The sequence below is a fragment of the Loxodonta africana genome, chromosome 4 (assembly GCF_030014295.1).
Source record: "Loxodonta africana isolate mLoxAfr1 chromosome 4, mLoxAfr1.hap2, whole genome shotgun sequence".
Classification (NCBI taxonomy): domain Eukaryota; kingdom Metazoa; phylum Chordata; class Mammalia; order Proboscidea; family Elephantidae; genus Loxodonta; species Loxodonta africana.
In genome coordinates, this window is record NC_087345.1 from 16,524,168 (window position 1) to 16,540,503 (window position 16,336).

General features: G+C 44.4%; 2 protein-coding genes across 8 annotated transcripts in view; one reads left to right on the forward strand and one right to left on the reverse strand.

The window, feature by feature from the left end:
* Nucleotides 1-13,949, forward strand: part of LOC100670281 (cytokine receptor common subunit beta) — a 43,610-nt gene extending 29,661 nt beyond the window's left edge. For all 4 annotated transcript variants that reach the window (XM_064283610.1, XM_064283609.1, XM_064283608.1 and 1 more), the window contains one exon: nt 1-13,949. In XM_064283610.1, coding sequence (XP_064139680.1) covers nt 1-754 — 754 coding nt within the window. In that variant the 3' untranslated portion in view covers nt 755-13,949.
* The window catches only part of LOC100671503 (cytokine receptor common subunit beta-like), a 27,404-nt gene continuing 24,070 nt past the window's right edge, over nt 13,003-16,336 (reverse strand). For all 4 annotated transcript variants that reach the window (XM_064283605.1, XM_064283604.1, XM_010599337.3 and 1 more), the window contains one exon: nt 13,003-16,181. In XM_064283605.1, coding sequence (XP_064139675.1) covers nt 15,059-16,181 — 1,123 coding nt within the window. In that variant the 3' untranslated portion in view covers nt 13,003-15,058. The remainder of the gene's footprint in view (nt 16,182-16,336) is intronic.

The window sequence follows — 16,336 nt, forward strand, 5'->3', positions numbered from 1 at the left end:
GGTGTGCCCTGAACACTGTGGGGACAGCAAGGTGTCACCACTCACCACAGAGAAGCCCAAGAAAGCCTCTGACTCACCGTCTGGACCTCACATGACTCCAGCTGCCTTGGAGCCCATGGAGCAGCCCCCGAGCCCCCAGCCCGGCCTGTCCCCACCCTCAGGCATGCCCAAAAGCCAGGCTTCTGGCTTCAATTTCAATGGCCCCTACATTAGGCTACCCCATAGCCGCTCCCTGTCTGACTTCTGGGGTCAGCTGACGTCCCCTGATGTGGGCAGGAGTGAGAAGCCACTGCCACCAGGGTCCCTGGAGTACCTGTGTCTGCCCGCTGGGGGACAGGTGCAACTGGTTCCGCTGGCCCAGGCCATGGGGCAGAGCCGGGTCACGGATGTGGAGGGGTTGCCCAGCCCAGGGTCTGAGGGGAGCTTCTCCCTGCAGTCAGGGAAAGGCCCTGCCCCTCCTCTACCTGGGCCCATGGTGGATGCATGCGACCCAAAGGATAGCCCATCTGCTCTGCCCGCTGGTGCTGGGAGCCCCCAGGACAGTGTCGTGGCCTCTGGCTATGTCACCACTGCAGATTTGGTGTTCGACCCACCCCCAGAGGCCCTGTCTGGCACCCTGACACCCCCTCTGGGTCGCCCCTCTCACCAGGACCCCAGCTCCTGTCCTGGGCTGGCCAGTGGACCCCCTGGAGGCCCATCCCCACTGCAGCCAGGGCTTGAGGACTATGTGGGACTCCCTCCAACCACAGGCTAGCCTCCCATGTCCCCTTTCTGCAGCCCTGTCTCTGTTGTACCTAGCAGCGGTGTTCAGACTAAGATACCCTGGCCCCAGACACCTTTGCCAGATCATGTGCCAAGTGCCAAGTGCACGTATACTTCCCATCCTCAAAGCCATGAAGCCCTCTAGGTTCCAGCTCTGCCCTGGGCAATGCCAACAGGCCTGGAGAGGCGTGGCTGCCGCCTGTCTCAGTCCGAGCTCTGGCACCTCCTTGCCTCCTTGTACCAACCCCTGACTGCTTCCCCAGAATTTTCAGTGTATCTAGAGGAGGGCTCTGTGGTGATGGGCTGTGGTGCTAGAGCTTTGTTGTGCGTCTGATTCACCCTCAGAGCTTGTTAAGACACAGAGTTTCTGATTCAGCTGGGCTGGGGCAAGGCCCAATGATTTGCATTTCTAAAGAGTTCACAGGTGACACCAAAGCTGCTGGTCCAGGGCTGCACTTGAGAGCCCCTGGTGTAGAAGAAAATCCAAACACCACTTGCTTTAATTCTATCCCTCACTCATGCTGTGCCTCTGAGCATCTCGAGAACGATTTGGGTGTGATTTTCACTCCATTCCCATATCTGCGATTTTCCAATTATTGCGTAACGGGCAGGGATTGCTAGTAATTAAGACTACAAAAAAAAAAGGAAAAAAACCCAGTGCCCTTGAGTCGATTCTGACTCATAGCGACCCTATAGGACGGAGTAGAACTGCCCCATAAAAACTAGTTATGTGTAATTCATTAATTGATCAAGATTATTTTTTTTTCCTTGTTTCCATTTTATTACTGATTTTTGGATTTACTGCAGTGCAACAGAAAATGTAGCTTGTAGAATCCTTAGTATCTGGATTTTCTTTAAAGTTTTCTTTGTGCCTAAGTAGATCAAATGTCTGTCTATGCTCTCTAGGAATAAGAGAAGAAAAGTAAAAGAGTATAATCTCTCTCTCTCTATATATACCATGTGTACACATATACATACATTTACAAATATACATATACATATTCACCTATATAATTCATTTGTAAGTTATTGTTTATTATACATTATTTTACAAGGCAGTAGAGAGTAGTGTTAATTCATATTAATTTGGATTCTTTTGCTAGAGTGTCTGGGTTCAAGCCCGAGCTTCACTACTTACCACCTGTGCCTCTGTTTCCTCATCTGTAAAATGGGATGATAATCATACCCATCTCCTAGGGATTAAGTTAATCAAGTGCCTGGCATAAAGTTAACTGCTGTCTAAGTGTCACCTCTTACATGATTTCTGTCATTCATTCAGCAAATTTTTATTGAGTGACTATTGTGTCTTGCAGAAACCCTGGTGGTGTAATGGTTAAGAGGTATGGCTGCTAACCAAAAGGTGGGCAGTTCGAATCTACCAGGCGCTCCTTGGAAACTCTACGGGGGCAGTTCTACTCTGTCCTGTAGGGTCCCTATGAGTTGGACTCGACGGCAGCAGGTTTTCTTACCCATCTGCTCTGCCAAATAGTGAACAAGTGCATTAAAGTCTTCAACTGGGATTTAGTCTTAATCAAATTCTCTGTATTTATAAGATTTTTGCCTTTGGAATTTCCCTATATCGTTCAGTTTTAAAAGGTTTGTGATGATTATATCTTCGTGGATTGTTAATTTTCCGTTTAAAAGTTCTTTGTCTCATTTAATATACTTGACCTTAACTTTTGGTTAATCTAATAATAACACTGCTCCTTGTACTTTGTTGTTCTGGTAATTAGCATTTGCCTAATACATCTTTCCAATCCATTATGTTTAACTTTCAGGTCGTTTTTCTTGGAGTGTGTCTTGAAAACTGTTTGTAGCTACATTAAAAAAAAATCCAGTCCAATCTGAGAATCCTTGCCTTAGTAGATCCATTGGCTTTTATTGATAACAAATAATTATTTTGTTTTATTTTATTTCTTTTTCACTTTCCACACTTTCGATATATTACCATGGTAAAAATTACTGGCTTTATTTTACAAAAGCAACCCATAACCTTAAAAAGGTCAGTTTGAAATAGAACTTCGAACCAGTTTGTTCAGTTTCGAGCCCCTGCTGAGAATTTTCACTTCTACTCTCAGATATGCTGAATCAGATTCTACATTTTAACAAGATCCCCAGGTGATTCTTATGTATAATGCATTTCGAGAACATTGCTCTACTTGTGATTCTCAGAATAGGCCCTAACCACCAGCGTTAGCATCGCCTGGGAACTTGTTAGAAATGCAAATTCTCAGCAGGGGTTCAAACTGGAAGCAATGGTTTGAAGCCCTGGTTTGAAAGTCTGTAGAATAACAATCTCCAGTTTCAACCCCTCAACAGAGACTGAGCAAAGCCATAAATGAGGACTTCTAGTGCCTTTGGCATCCAGCAATTAGTCAAACTTCACTCTCCACCGCCCTCCACTCTCCTCAGCAGAATAATTGAGTCACCTCGACCGGGAAGTGGAAGAGAGAGAGTGATGAATTTCCAGAAACTCTGCAGCAACAAATACTGTCAGCACACATACCAGGTGGGCGTGCTAGGTCCCGAGGGAGACACTGGAGCCTGAGATGGGCAAGACAGGGGCTGGGCCTCAGGGAGCTCTCCGTCTAGGCAGAACACAAAGATATAAACAAAATCAAACTGAACCCATTGCTGTCAATTCGATCGAGACTTAGAGCAACCCTATAGGACAGAGTAGAACTCCCCCACACGGTTTTCAAGGCTGTACATCTTTACAGAAGTGGTCCACCACACCTTTTTCCTGTGGAGCAGCTGGTGGGTTCGAACCACTGACCTTCTGGTTAGCAGCTGAACTCTTAACAACTGCACCACCAGGGCTCCTTACACGAAGATATAAACTCCCCCCGCCCCCAAAAAACCAAACCCATTGCCGTCAAGTCGATTCTGACTCATAGTGACCTTATAGGACAGAGCAGAACTGCTGCACAGGGTTTCCAAGGAGCGGCTGGTGGATTCGAACTGCTGACCATTTGGTTAGCAGCCAAGCTCTTAGCCACTGTTCTACCGGGGCTATTTCCATGAAGATATAGAAGTCAATAAAGGCAAAGGGACAAAACGTAGTGGGAGGACAGAGAGGCTGAACTGGGCTCTGCTTGGGTGGAAATGGGGCTATGAAGAGAACAAGAGGGGACTTCCCTAAGGAGCCCTACTTGAGTTAGGATTTACAGAGTGCTCAAAGGTCCCAGGGAAGATAAAGTTACCTCTGCACAGGGCCCACAACATGACCCTAAGTCATCTGCATTTCAACCCTTTGGCCACACCACTTGCCACACTGCCTCCACTGGCTGCCCAACATTTATTTTTTTCATATAATTTTATTTATTTTGTTGTTATTGTTGAGAATATACACAGCAAAACATACACCAATTCATCAGTTTCCACATGTACCATTTAGTGACATTGATTACATTCTTTGAGTTGTGTAACCCTTCTCACCCTCCTTTTCTAAGTTGTTCCCTCCATTAACATAAATTTATAGCCGTTTCTTATCTGATCTTTCAGTTACCGTTATCAAATTTGATTCCTTATAGATAGTTCTTAAAAAAGCATACATTGAAGGAGGTGGAGCCAAGATGGTGGAATAGACAGACACTTCTGGCGGGCCCTCTTTACAACAAAGACCTGAAAAACAAGTGAAACAAGTATATTTACGACAAACTAGGAGCGCTGAGCATCAAAGGCAAGCTTAGAAAATGAACAGAGGGGCAGGGAGAGGAAGAGACTGTTCACAAGTGGAGAGGAGCTATCAGACCTGAATCTCAGGGAGCCCTCAGGCACCATTCCCAGAGTGGTGGCTGCGGTGGGCTGGTACTAGTGTTCCGATGCAGTTTCCTCAGGGAGAAGCAGCCAGCCACACAGCCTACTCACACCTCCAGAACCTGAGAAGAACGGTGCTCTCGGCAAAAGCTAAGTACTTGCATATATTTTACAGCTCCCCATCTCCCCACCCCCGCCAAGCCAGCTTCAGCAGCTGAATTCCCTGGGCCAGAGATAGGACCTGTTGAGTTCCTAGAGCCATCCTCTGGGGCTTGGAGAAGGAAAAAATTTGCACTTGGGGGAAAAGATAATTTGCCAGCTCCACTAACCACGGGAGCTCAGGGCAGAAGCGGCTCCTGTCCAGGCATAAATGGTCCATGGACTTTGAGCACCTCTCCCCTCTGTATGGACCTGTGTGGGCCTATTTTAGTAGAATAGGCCCTTGCTGGCAGACTCTAACCTTTTCAGCTGTGTAGTGGAGAGGTGGGTGTTTGATGTTTGGCATTGCTTTGCCTATTAAACAGGGTCCTCACCTACCCACATCAGGGGCCTAAGGACTGGTAGCTCCACTCAGGTCACCCAGCCACCCACAACAGGGGTCCGAGGCTAATGGGTACCTCGCAGTCCTTACAACCAAAAATATTGGGTGCCCATGGTCCATCCACAGAACCTACCCACCTGCATGATCTAGGGAACAGGGATGTCCTTTTCCCAGAGACACTTGCGGGTCAGTTCTCAGCCCCCTGCCTTGTTCTGAGTGTGACCCCCTGCTGCAATCAGATACCAGTACATATGCCAATTACCCCTGCCCCTCTAAGACTGTAAAACAGAGCCCATACCACACATTTGATGATCAGCTACCTGGACACCTGAGCTGAATTCATACAAGAAAACTGAATGGACTCCTAGACTGATATACCTTATTACAGCTCTAGCCATCTGGGGACAGGATGTCAGAGCTCCAAAAGCAAAAATAATCAAGGTAGCTCACTCAAGCAACCCACTTGGGCATATCAAAACAAATCAAAGCAAGAAGTTACAACACAGTAAGCAAGCATAAACTAATACAATAACTTATAGATGGCTCGGAGAAAACAGTCAATATCAAGTCACATGAAGAACAGACCATGATCACCTCAACAGGCTCTCAAAACAAAGAATCCAGGGATCTTCTAGATGAAAGTGCATTCCTGGAATTACCAGAGGCAGAATACAAAAGATTAATATACAGAACCCTTCAAGACATCAGGAAGGAAATGAGGCAATATGCAGAACAAGCCAAGGTACACACTGATAAAGCAACTGAAGAAATTAGAACGATTATTCAGGAACATAATGAAAAAATTAATAAGCTGGAAAAATCCATAGACAGATAAAAAATATAGCAATCAGAAATTCAGAAGATTAACAATAAAATTACAGAAGTAGACAACTCAGTAGAAAGTCAGAGGAGCAGAATTGAGCAAGTAGAAGCCACAATTTCTGAACTTGAAGATAAATCACTTGGCACTAATATATTTGAAGAAAAATCAGGTAAAAGAATTTAAAAAAATGAAGAAATCTTAAGAATCATATGGGACTCTATCAAGAGAAATAACCTACGAGTGATTGGAGTACCAGAACAGGGAGAGATAACAGAAAATACAGAGAGAATTACTGGAGATTTGTTGGCAGAAAACTTCCCTGATATCATGAAAGATGGAAGATATCTATCCAAAGTGCTCATCGAGCTCCACGTAAGGTAGATCTTAAAAGAAAGTCACCACGACATATTATAACCAAACTTGCCAAAACCAAAGATAAAGAGAGAATTTTAAGAGCAGCTAGGGATAAACGAAAAGTAACCTACAAAGGAGAGCCAATCAGAATAAGCTCAGACTACTCAGCAGAAACCATGCAGGCAAGAAAGCAATGGGATGACTTATATAAAAAATTGAAGGAGAAAAATTGCCAGCCAAGGATCATATATCCAGCAAAACTGCTCTTAAATGTGAAGGTGAAATTAGGACATTTCCAGATACACAGAAGTTCAGGGAATTCATAAAAACCAAACCAAAACTACAAGAAATACTAAAGGGAGTTCTTTGGTTAGAAAATCAATAATATCAGGTATCAACCCGAGACTAGAACACTGGGCAGAGCCATCAGAAGTCAACCCAGAGAGAGAAATCAAAAAAACAAACCAAGATTAAATAAAAAACTCAAAACAGGGTACCAGCGATGTTATTATATAAAAGAAGACAATATTAAAACAATAAAAAAGGACTAAAAAGTTCAATCATAAATCTTCCACGTGGAGAGGAAGACACGACGATACAAAGAAATAGAAGTTAGGTTTAACTTTAGAAAAATAGGGGTGAATAATAAGGTAACCACAAAGGAGACAAACTATCCTACTCATCAAAATAAAATAGAAGAAAAAAAATAGAGACTCAACAGAAACAAAATCAACAACGAATATGAGGAAAGGACACTATATAAAGATAATCTACTCAGCACATAAAACAACCTCCCAAAAAAAGACATCAAAATGATAGCACTAAACTCATGGAAAAAAAAACCAAAAAAACCAAAAAACTCATACCTATCCATAATTACGCTGGATGTAAATGGACTAAATGCACCAGTAAAGAGACAGAGAGTGGCAGAATGGATTAAAAAACAAGATCCATCTATATGCTGCTTACAAGAGACACACCTTAGACTTATAGACACAAACAAACTTAAACTCAAAGGATGGAAAAAAATATATCAAGCAAACAGCAATCAAAAAAGAGCAGGAGTGTCAATACCAATTTCTGACAAAAGAGACTTTAAAGTTAAATCCATCATAAAGGTTAAGGAAGGACACTATATAATGATTAAAGGGACAATATACCAAGAAGATATAACCATATTAAAAATCTATGCACCCAATGACAGCGCTGTAAGATACATAAAACAAACTCTATCAGCATTGAAAAGTGAGGTAGACAGCTCCACAATAACAGTAGGAGACTTCAACACACCAGTTTCGGTGAGCGACAGGACATCCAGAAAGAAGCTCAATAAAGACACGGAAGATCTAAATGCCACAATCAACCAACTTGACATCATAGACATATACAGAACACTCCACCCAACAGCAACCAAGTATACTTTCTTTTCCAGTGCACATGGAACATTCTCTAGAATAGACCACATATAAGGGCATAAAGCAAGCCTTAGCAGAATCCAAAACACTGAAATATTACAAAGCATCTTCCCTGACTATAAGGCCATAAAAGTGGAAATCAATAAGAGGAAAAGCAGGGAAAAGAAATCAAACACTTGGAAACTGAGCAATACCCTGCTCAAAAAAGACTGGATTATAGAAGATATTAAGGATGGAATAAAGAAATTCATAGGATCCAATGAGAATGAAAGCACTTCCTATCAGAACCTATGGGACACAGAGAAAGCAGTGCTCAGAGATCAATTTATATGAATAAATGCACACATCCAAAAAGAAGAAAGGGCCAAAATCAAAGAATTACCCCTACAACTTGAACAAATAGAAAGAGAGCAACAAAAGAAACCCTCAGGCACCAGAAGAAAACACATAATAAAAATTAGAGCAGAACTAAATGAAATAGAAAACAAAAAACAACTGAAAGAATTAACAAGACCAAAAGTTGGTTCTTTGAAAAAATCAACAAATTTGATAAACCATTTGCCAAACTGACAAAAGAAAAACAGGAGAGGAAGCAAATAGCCTGAATAAGAAATGAGATGGGCGATATTACAACATACCCAACTGAGATTAAAAGAATAATATCAGATTACTATGAAAAATTGTGCTCTAACAAATTTGAAAACCTAGAAGAAATGGATATTTCCTAGAAACACACTACCTACCTAAACTAACACAAACAGAGGTAGAAAAACTAAATAGACCCATAACAAAAGAAGAGATTGAAAAAGTAATCAAAAAACTCCCGACTAAAAAAAAAAAAAAAAACCCTGGCCTGGATGGCTTCACTGCAGAGTTCTACCAAACTTTCAGAGAAAAGTTGACACCACTACTACTAAAGGTATTTCAGAGCATCGAAAAGGACGGAATACTACCAAACTCATTCTATGAAGCCACCATATCCCTGATTCCAAAACCAGGTAAAGACATCACAAAAAAAAGAAAATTACAGACCTATATCCCTCATGAACTTAGATGCAAAAATCCTCAACAAAATTCTAGCCAATAGAATTCAAGAACATATCAAAAAAAATAATTCACCATGACCAAGTGGGATTCATACCAGGTATGCAGGGATGGTTCAACATTAGAAAAACAATTAATGTAATCCACCACATAAATAAAACAAAAGACAAGAATCACGTGATTTTATCAATTGATGCAGAAAAGGCACTTGACAAAGTTCAACACTCATTCATGATAAAAACTCTCAGCAAAATAGGAATAGAAGGAAATTCCTCAACATAATAAAGGGCATTTATACAAAGCCAACAGCCAACATCACCCTAAATGGAGAGAGCCTGGAAACATTCCCACTGAGATCAGGAACCAGACAAGGATGCCCTTTATCCACTCTTATTCAACATTGTGCTGGAGGTCCTAGCCAGAGCAATTAGGCTAGATAAAGAAATAAAGGGCACCCGGATTGGCAAGGATGAAGTAAAATTATCTCTTTTTGCAGATGACACGATCTTATACACAGAAAACCGTAAGGAATCCTTCAGAAAACTACTGAAACTAGTGGAAGAGTTCAGCAGAGTATCAGGATACAAGATAAACATACAAAAATCAGTTGGATTCCTCTACACCAACAAAAAGAACATCGAAGAGGAAACCACCAAATCAATACCATTTACAGTAGCCCCCAAGAAGATAAAATACTTACGAATCAATCTTACCAGAGATGTAAAAGACTTATACAAAGAAAAGTACAACACATTTCTGCAAGAAACCAAAAGAGACCTACATAAGTGGAAAAACATACCTTGGTCATGGATAGGAAGACTTAACATTATAAAAATGTCTATTCTACCAAAAGCGATCTATACATTTAACGCAATTCTGATCCAAATTCCAATGACATTCTTTAATGAGATGGAGAAACAAATCACCAACTTCATATGGAAGGGAAAGAGGCCCCAGGTAAGTAAAGCATTACTGAAAAAGAACAAAGTGGGAGGCCTTACTCTACCTGATTTTAGAACCTATTATGCCTCCACAGTAGTCAAAACAGCCTGGTACTGGTACAACAACAGATACATAGACCAATGGAACAGAATTGAGAATCCAGACATAAATCCATCCACATAGGAGCAGTTGATATTTGACAAAGGCCCCAAAACAGTTAAATGGGGAAAAGACAGTCTTTTTAACAAATGGTGCTGGCATGACTGGATATCCATCTGCAAAAAAATGAAACAAGACTGACACCTCACTCCATGCAAAACACTAACTCAAAATGAATCAAAGACCTAAATAGAAAATCTAAAATGATAAACATCATGGAAGAAAAAATAGGGACAACATTAGGAGCCCTAATACATGGCATAAACAGTATACAAAATATCACTAACAATGCAGAAGAAAAACTAGATAACTGGGATCTCCTAAAAATCAAACACCTATGCTCATCCAAAGACTTCACCAAAAGAGTAAAAAGATTAACTATGGACTGGGAAAAAGTTTTTAGCTATGACATTTCCGATTAGCGCCTGATCTCAAAATCTACATGATACTGCAAAAACTCAGCTACAAAAAGACAAATAACCCAATTAAAAAATGAGCAAAAGATATGAACAGATACTTCACTAAAGAAGACATTCAGGTAGCTAACAGATACATGAGGAAATGTTCACGATCATCAGCCATTAGAGAAATGCAAATCGAAACTACAATGAGATTTCATCTCACACCAACAAGGCTGGCATTAATCCAAAAAACACAAAACAATAAATGTTGGAGAGGCTGTGGAGAGATTGGAAAGCGTATACACTGCTGGTGGGAACGTCAAATGGTACAACCACTTTGGAAATCGATTTGGCACTTCCTTAAAAAGCTAGAAATAGAACTACCATAAGATCGAACAACCCCACTCCTTGGGATATATCCTAGAGAAATAAGAGCCTTTACATGAACAGATATATGTACACCCATTGCAGCACTCTTTACAATAGCAAAAAGATGGAAGTAACCATGGTGCCCATCAATGGATAAATCGATAAATAAATTATGGTATATTCACACAATGGAATACTACCCATCGATAAAGAACAGTGATGATCCGTGAAACATTTCAAAACATGGAGGAATCCAGAAGGCATTATGCTGAGTGAAATTAGTCAGTTGCAAAAGGACAAATATTGTATAAGACCACTACTATAAGAACTTGAAAAATAGTTTAAGCAGAGAAGAAAATATTCTTTGATGGTTATGAGAGGTGGGAGGAAGGCGGGGGAGAGGGGTATTCACTAATTAGGTAGTAGATAAGAATTACTTTAGGTGACAGGAAAGACAACACACAATGTAGGCGAGGTCAGCACAACTGGACTAAACCAAAAACAAAGAAGTTTCCTGAATAAACGGAATGCTTCGAAGGCCAGCGTAGCATAGGTGGGGGTTTGGGAACCACAGTTTCAGGGGACATCCAAGTCAATTGGCATAATAAAATCTATTAAGAAAACATTCTGCATCCACTTGGAGAGTGGGGAATTGGGTCTTAATGGCTAGCAAGTGACCATCTAAGATGCATCAATTGGTCTCAACCAACCTGGATCAAAGGAGAATGAAAAACACCAAGGACACAAGGTAATTACGAGCCCAAGAGACAGAAAGGGCCACATAAACCAGAGACTACGTCAGCCTGAGACCAGAAGAGCTAGATGGTGCCCGGCTACAACCGATGACTGCCCTTGACAGGCAACACAACAGAGAATCCCTGTGGGCACAGGAGAGCAGTGGGATGCAGACTCCAAATTCTCATAAAAAGACCAGACTTAATGGTCTGACTGAGACTAGAAGGACCCCAGTGGTCATGGTCCCCAGACCTTCTGTTGGCCCAGGACAGGAACCATTCCCAAAGCGAACTCTTCAGACAAGGATTGGACTGGACAATGGGTTGGAGAGGGATGCTGGTGAGGAGTGAGCTTCTTGTATCGGGTGGACACTTGAGACTATGTTAGCATCTCCTGCCAGGAGGGGAGATGAGAGGGTAGAGGAGGTTAGAAGCTGGCAAAATGGACACAAAAAGAGACAGTGGAGGAAGGGAGTGGGCTGTCTCATTAGGGGGAGAGCAATTGGGAGTATGTGGCAAAGTGTATATAAGCTTTTGTGTGAGACTGACTTGATTTGTAAACTTTCACTTAGAGCACAATTTGAAATTCTGTTCTGCGTTTTGCCCCCGTTTGATCAGGATTCTTCTTTGGAGTCTTTGATCAAAATGTTCAGTAATGGTAGCCTGCTCAACATTTATTTATAGAGCACCACTGTTTGCAGGCCACCAGTGTTGGGGCTGGAAAAGGAAGGTTTCAACACAAAGAAAAGACTCCCTCTGGGAGCGTAAAATCTGCTGGATCAATGGTTCTGTAGGATACATTATCATGTGAATGACTAGGGGAGATACTGCTCCAGTCCCCCTTAAGAATGGACCTGTCACAGAGCTGCGGACAGTCTCTAGCCACTGGTTCCCTCAGGATCTGCCTCGAGCTCTTCCCAGGGCACCTCCAATCAATGCCTGAGCTCCTCGAGGGTCCTAGGGTCTGGCTGTTTCTGCCCAAGGTGGGGCTCTTCTAAAAAGAAGTTTTGCTCCAGAGCTCCCCATGGGCAGGCGGAGGGGCAGAGGTTTTGTCAGGTCTGGATTGCACTCTGACAGCTCCCCCTGCCCAGTCTTCCTTCTCCCTTTTTTGTTCATTCCCCAATAGGACCTTTGCGTGTCTACCTCCATCTCAGGGACAGCTTTCTGGAGACTTCAAGCTGTGACACTCCTTAACAATCACTTGCGATGGGCACGGTGCAGGGCTGGGGCCTAAGGGGAGAGGGTGACGGAGATGTGTCCTATGCTAAATGTCTTTCAGGATTTCAGTGTGTGAGGAAAAACCAGTTGCCATGGAGTCAATTCTAACTCACGGCGACACCACGTGTGTCAGAGTAAAACTGCTCCATAGGGTTGTCAATGGTTAGTTTTTTGGAAGGAGGTTGCCGGGCCTTTCTTCCAAGGTACCTCTGGATGGACTCAAACCTCCAACCTTTTGGTTAGCAACGGAGTGTGTTAACCATTTGCACCGCCCAGGGACTCCCTCACTCTGTGAGGTACAGCACTTACCACTTCATAACATCTTCTCTCACATGCCAACTTTGACGCATCTAAACTGTCCCAAACTCATGGGAGTACCTCAAAGCCAAAGGCCATTGTGTTTAACAGAAGTCATCCTTCTTCGAATGCAATTATGACTTCAAATAATTACCCCCTCCCCAACTACTCCAACACATACACACAAGTTTAGGGTTTTATTTTGTTTTGTATTATACACACTGCATTGATTTCTTTTTCCCTCTGAACAACGTCCAAACCTTTGGTAATTAACATCTTGGGCTTTCTTCTAATACATGTAGGTCTGCTGTATTCGTTATTAACAGAACAGTCTACTTGAGAATGTACTAAAATTTTATTTCGCTCTTGATGAACATTTAAATTGCTTATAGTTTTCTGCTACCACAAACATTGCTACAATGAACAGAGACTTGTGAACAAAAATAACAGGAACATTTGCTCTGCCACTTATTAGAACATGTTATAAAGCGACAGTAATCAAAAGGGTGGGGCATCATAGATAGAACAATAAAATAAAATAGAAAGACTGGAAACTAAGTGTACACAAGAACTCAGGATATCATAAAGGTGGCATTTCAAATACATGGACAAAGTATGAATGATTCAACTAATAATGCTGGGACAACTGGCTACTCATTTGGGGAAAACAGAAAGCCAGATCTCCTTCTCGTATCTTTCACCAAAACAAATGCCAAAATGATAAATAATGTACATGAAAAGCTTGAGACGCAGAAAGAATGAGAGACCATGTAAATTTATACAGTTCTGAAGTGGGAAGCCCTTTGCAAGTTTGACACCAAGAGTGGAGCTATCCGCTGACTTTTACAAAAATGTAAAAATTGTGTGCACCAAAAACGCTCACATACAAAAGTAGAAGACAAGTCACAACTAGGAAAACAATATGCACCACACCTGAAAGGTCATATATAAATACTTTTAAAAACGGAATCAGAAAAAGACAAGCACCCAACAGGACAGAGGCCTTAACAGGCTTAGCCCAGGAAAAAAAACACCCATGGCCAAAAAACACGAAACTATGTGCAAACCTGAGCCTTATCAAAGAATGCAAATTAAAACCAAGTTTAATGCTTCTTTTTTTTTTTTTTTTTTGCATATCAGAAAGGCAAAGATGTAGAACAATGACAATCCCCAGTGCCGACCCAGCATAGACCCACAACCTCTCTGGCACCCCGAGCAGGAGCAGAAGTGGGACAGTATCTCTGGAAGACAGACAGCTGGCCAATTTGGACTCAAAGCCCTCAAATGTACATGGCCTTTGGTCATTTTCCATTTTCACTTGGTTGCACAGTATTTCCCAGCTTGTCTAGAGTTAGTGTGGGTTCTGGGCCTCTCCTATTTCCCCAGGTCCCACCAGTCTGGGAGTAGGAAGGAGACCACTTCAGCCATCATCTCACAGATAGTGATTTCTCTCTACGTGATGCAGGCCTCTGGTCCCCAAAGGGTCCCCTGGTCATCTCTGTGACAACCACCAGGAATCCCTATGAACTCACAGCCTCTCGTGTTCTCCCTTTGTCCCACTGCCCCTTGTTGTGTCCATTTTTGGGAGTGACAGTTGAGGTGGGTGCTTTCCCACCCTGTCTGGGGTTGCTAGAACCTGACTGAGTGTGCCCAGCCCCCATGCTGCTCTTCAGCCCTAAACCACATGCTCCCACCCGGGACCTCCTGCCTCATGCACCCAGGCAGAACCTGGTCTCCTGCTTGAGTGCCTATTGTTAGTTGCTGTCAAGTTGATTCCAACTCATGGCGACCCCATGTGTGCAGAGTAGAACTGCTCCATAGGGTTTTCAAGGCCATGACCTTCCGGAAGCAGATCGTCAGGCCTGTCTCCCGAGATGCCCCTGAGTGAGTTCAAATCATCAAACATTTGGCTAGTAGTGGGGCGCTTAACCGTTGGTTTCACCCAGGGACTCCTTGTTAATAATCTAGGATCTAAAAGTAAATTAATTTGAAAGAAAAATATGTGTGCACGCGCGTGTGTGTGTGTGACAGAGAGAGAGAAGTGATCTACGGAAGTCAAGGGGGAGAGGAGCGGTACAATGGTGGGCTTGATTTTCCAGGTCTCCCTCTATTTCATCATGGAAGCTTCTCCTTGGCTTTTCGGAATGACTGGGAAGGGACGAGGGGCCGGCAGGGAGAGAAGGCCACACAGGAGAGCAGGCCGACCTTCTCCCCCTGTGCCCTCCATGGGATCGGGGGTCTCAGCACACCTCCTTGGGTCTGCCCGCCTCCCAAGGGGGCAGCAACAGGTAGTCCTGCTGCTTCATGGCTTTAAAGAGCTGAACGGCTGGCACCTGGGCCATGGCTGGGCCTGGGGGCTTCTTGGCTTGGAACACCGGGTCCAGGACCCCCATCTCTGGACAGGGGTCTGGGGGAGAGGGCTTGCTCTGTGGCGAGAGCAGGCCAGGCCCGACACCGGGGAGGAAGCAGTAATCACCCACTTGCTGCAGGACAAGGAGCCCCTTCGGGTGGGGGGACCCAGAGGCCTCATGTACCTGGGGCTCCCCTGGGCTCAGGACAGAGCTGTTGGGTACAGCAGAGACAGGGCTGCAGAGAGGGGACTTGGGAGGCTGGCCTGTGGTTGGAGGGAGCCCCACATAGTCCTCAAACCCTGGCTGCAGTGGAGATGGGCCTCCAGGGGGTCCACTGGCCAGCCCAGGACAGGAGCTGGGGTCCTGGTGAGAGGGGCGACCCAGAGGGGGTGTCAGGGTGCCAGACAGGGCCTCTGGGGGTGGGTCGAACACCAAATCTGCAGTGGTGACATAGCCAGAGGCCACGACACTGTCCTGGGGGCTCCCAGCACCAGTGGGCAGAGCAGGTGGGCTATCCTTTGGGTCGCATGCACCCACCATGGGCCCAGGTAGAGGAGGGGCAGGGCCTTTCCCTGACTGCAGGGAGAAGCTCCCCTCAGACCCTGGGCTGGGCAACCCCTCCACATCCGTGACCCGGCTCTGCCCCATGGCCTGGGCCAGCGGAACCAGTTGCACCTGTCCCCCAGCGGGCAGACACAGGTACTCCAGGGACCCTGGTGGCAGTGGCTTCTCACTCCTGCCCACATCAGGGGACGTCAGCTGACCCCAGACGTCAGGCAGGGAGCGGCTATGGGGTGACCTGAGGTAAGGGCCATTGAAGTCAAAGCTGGAAGCCTGGCTTTCAGGCCTCTTTGAGGGGAGGAACACACCAGGTGGGGGGCTGGGGGGCTGCTCCATGGGCTCCAAGGTGGCTGGAGTCATGTTAGGCCCAGAGGGTGAGTCACAGGTGTCTTTGGGGTTCTCTGTGGTGAGCGGTGACAGCTCACTGTCCCCGCAGTGTGCAGGGAACACCCTGCCAAGAGAAAGGAGATAAAGATGCTGGGACCACCTTGAGCAGGTACTTCAGGCAAAGGAGGCGGTGACTCTGGACAGCCAGATCCCACCCGCAGCTCAGAGTAAGCACCAGAGGAGGGCCAGGTGGAGGCTCAGGGAACGAAAACTGACCCT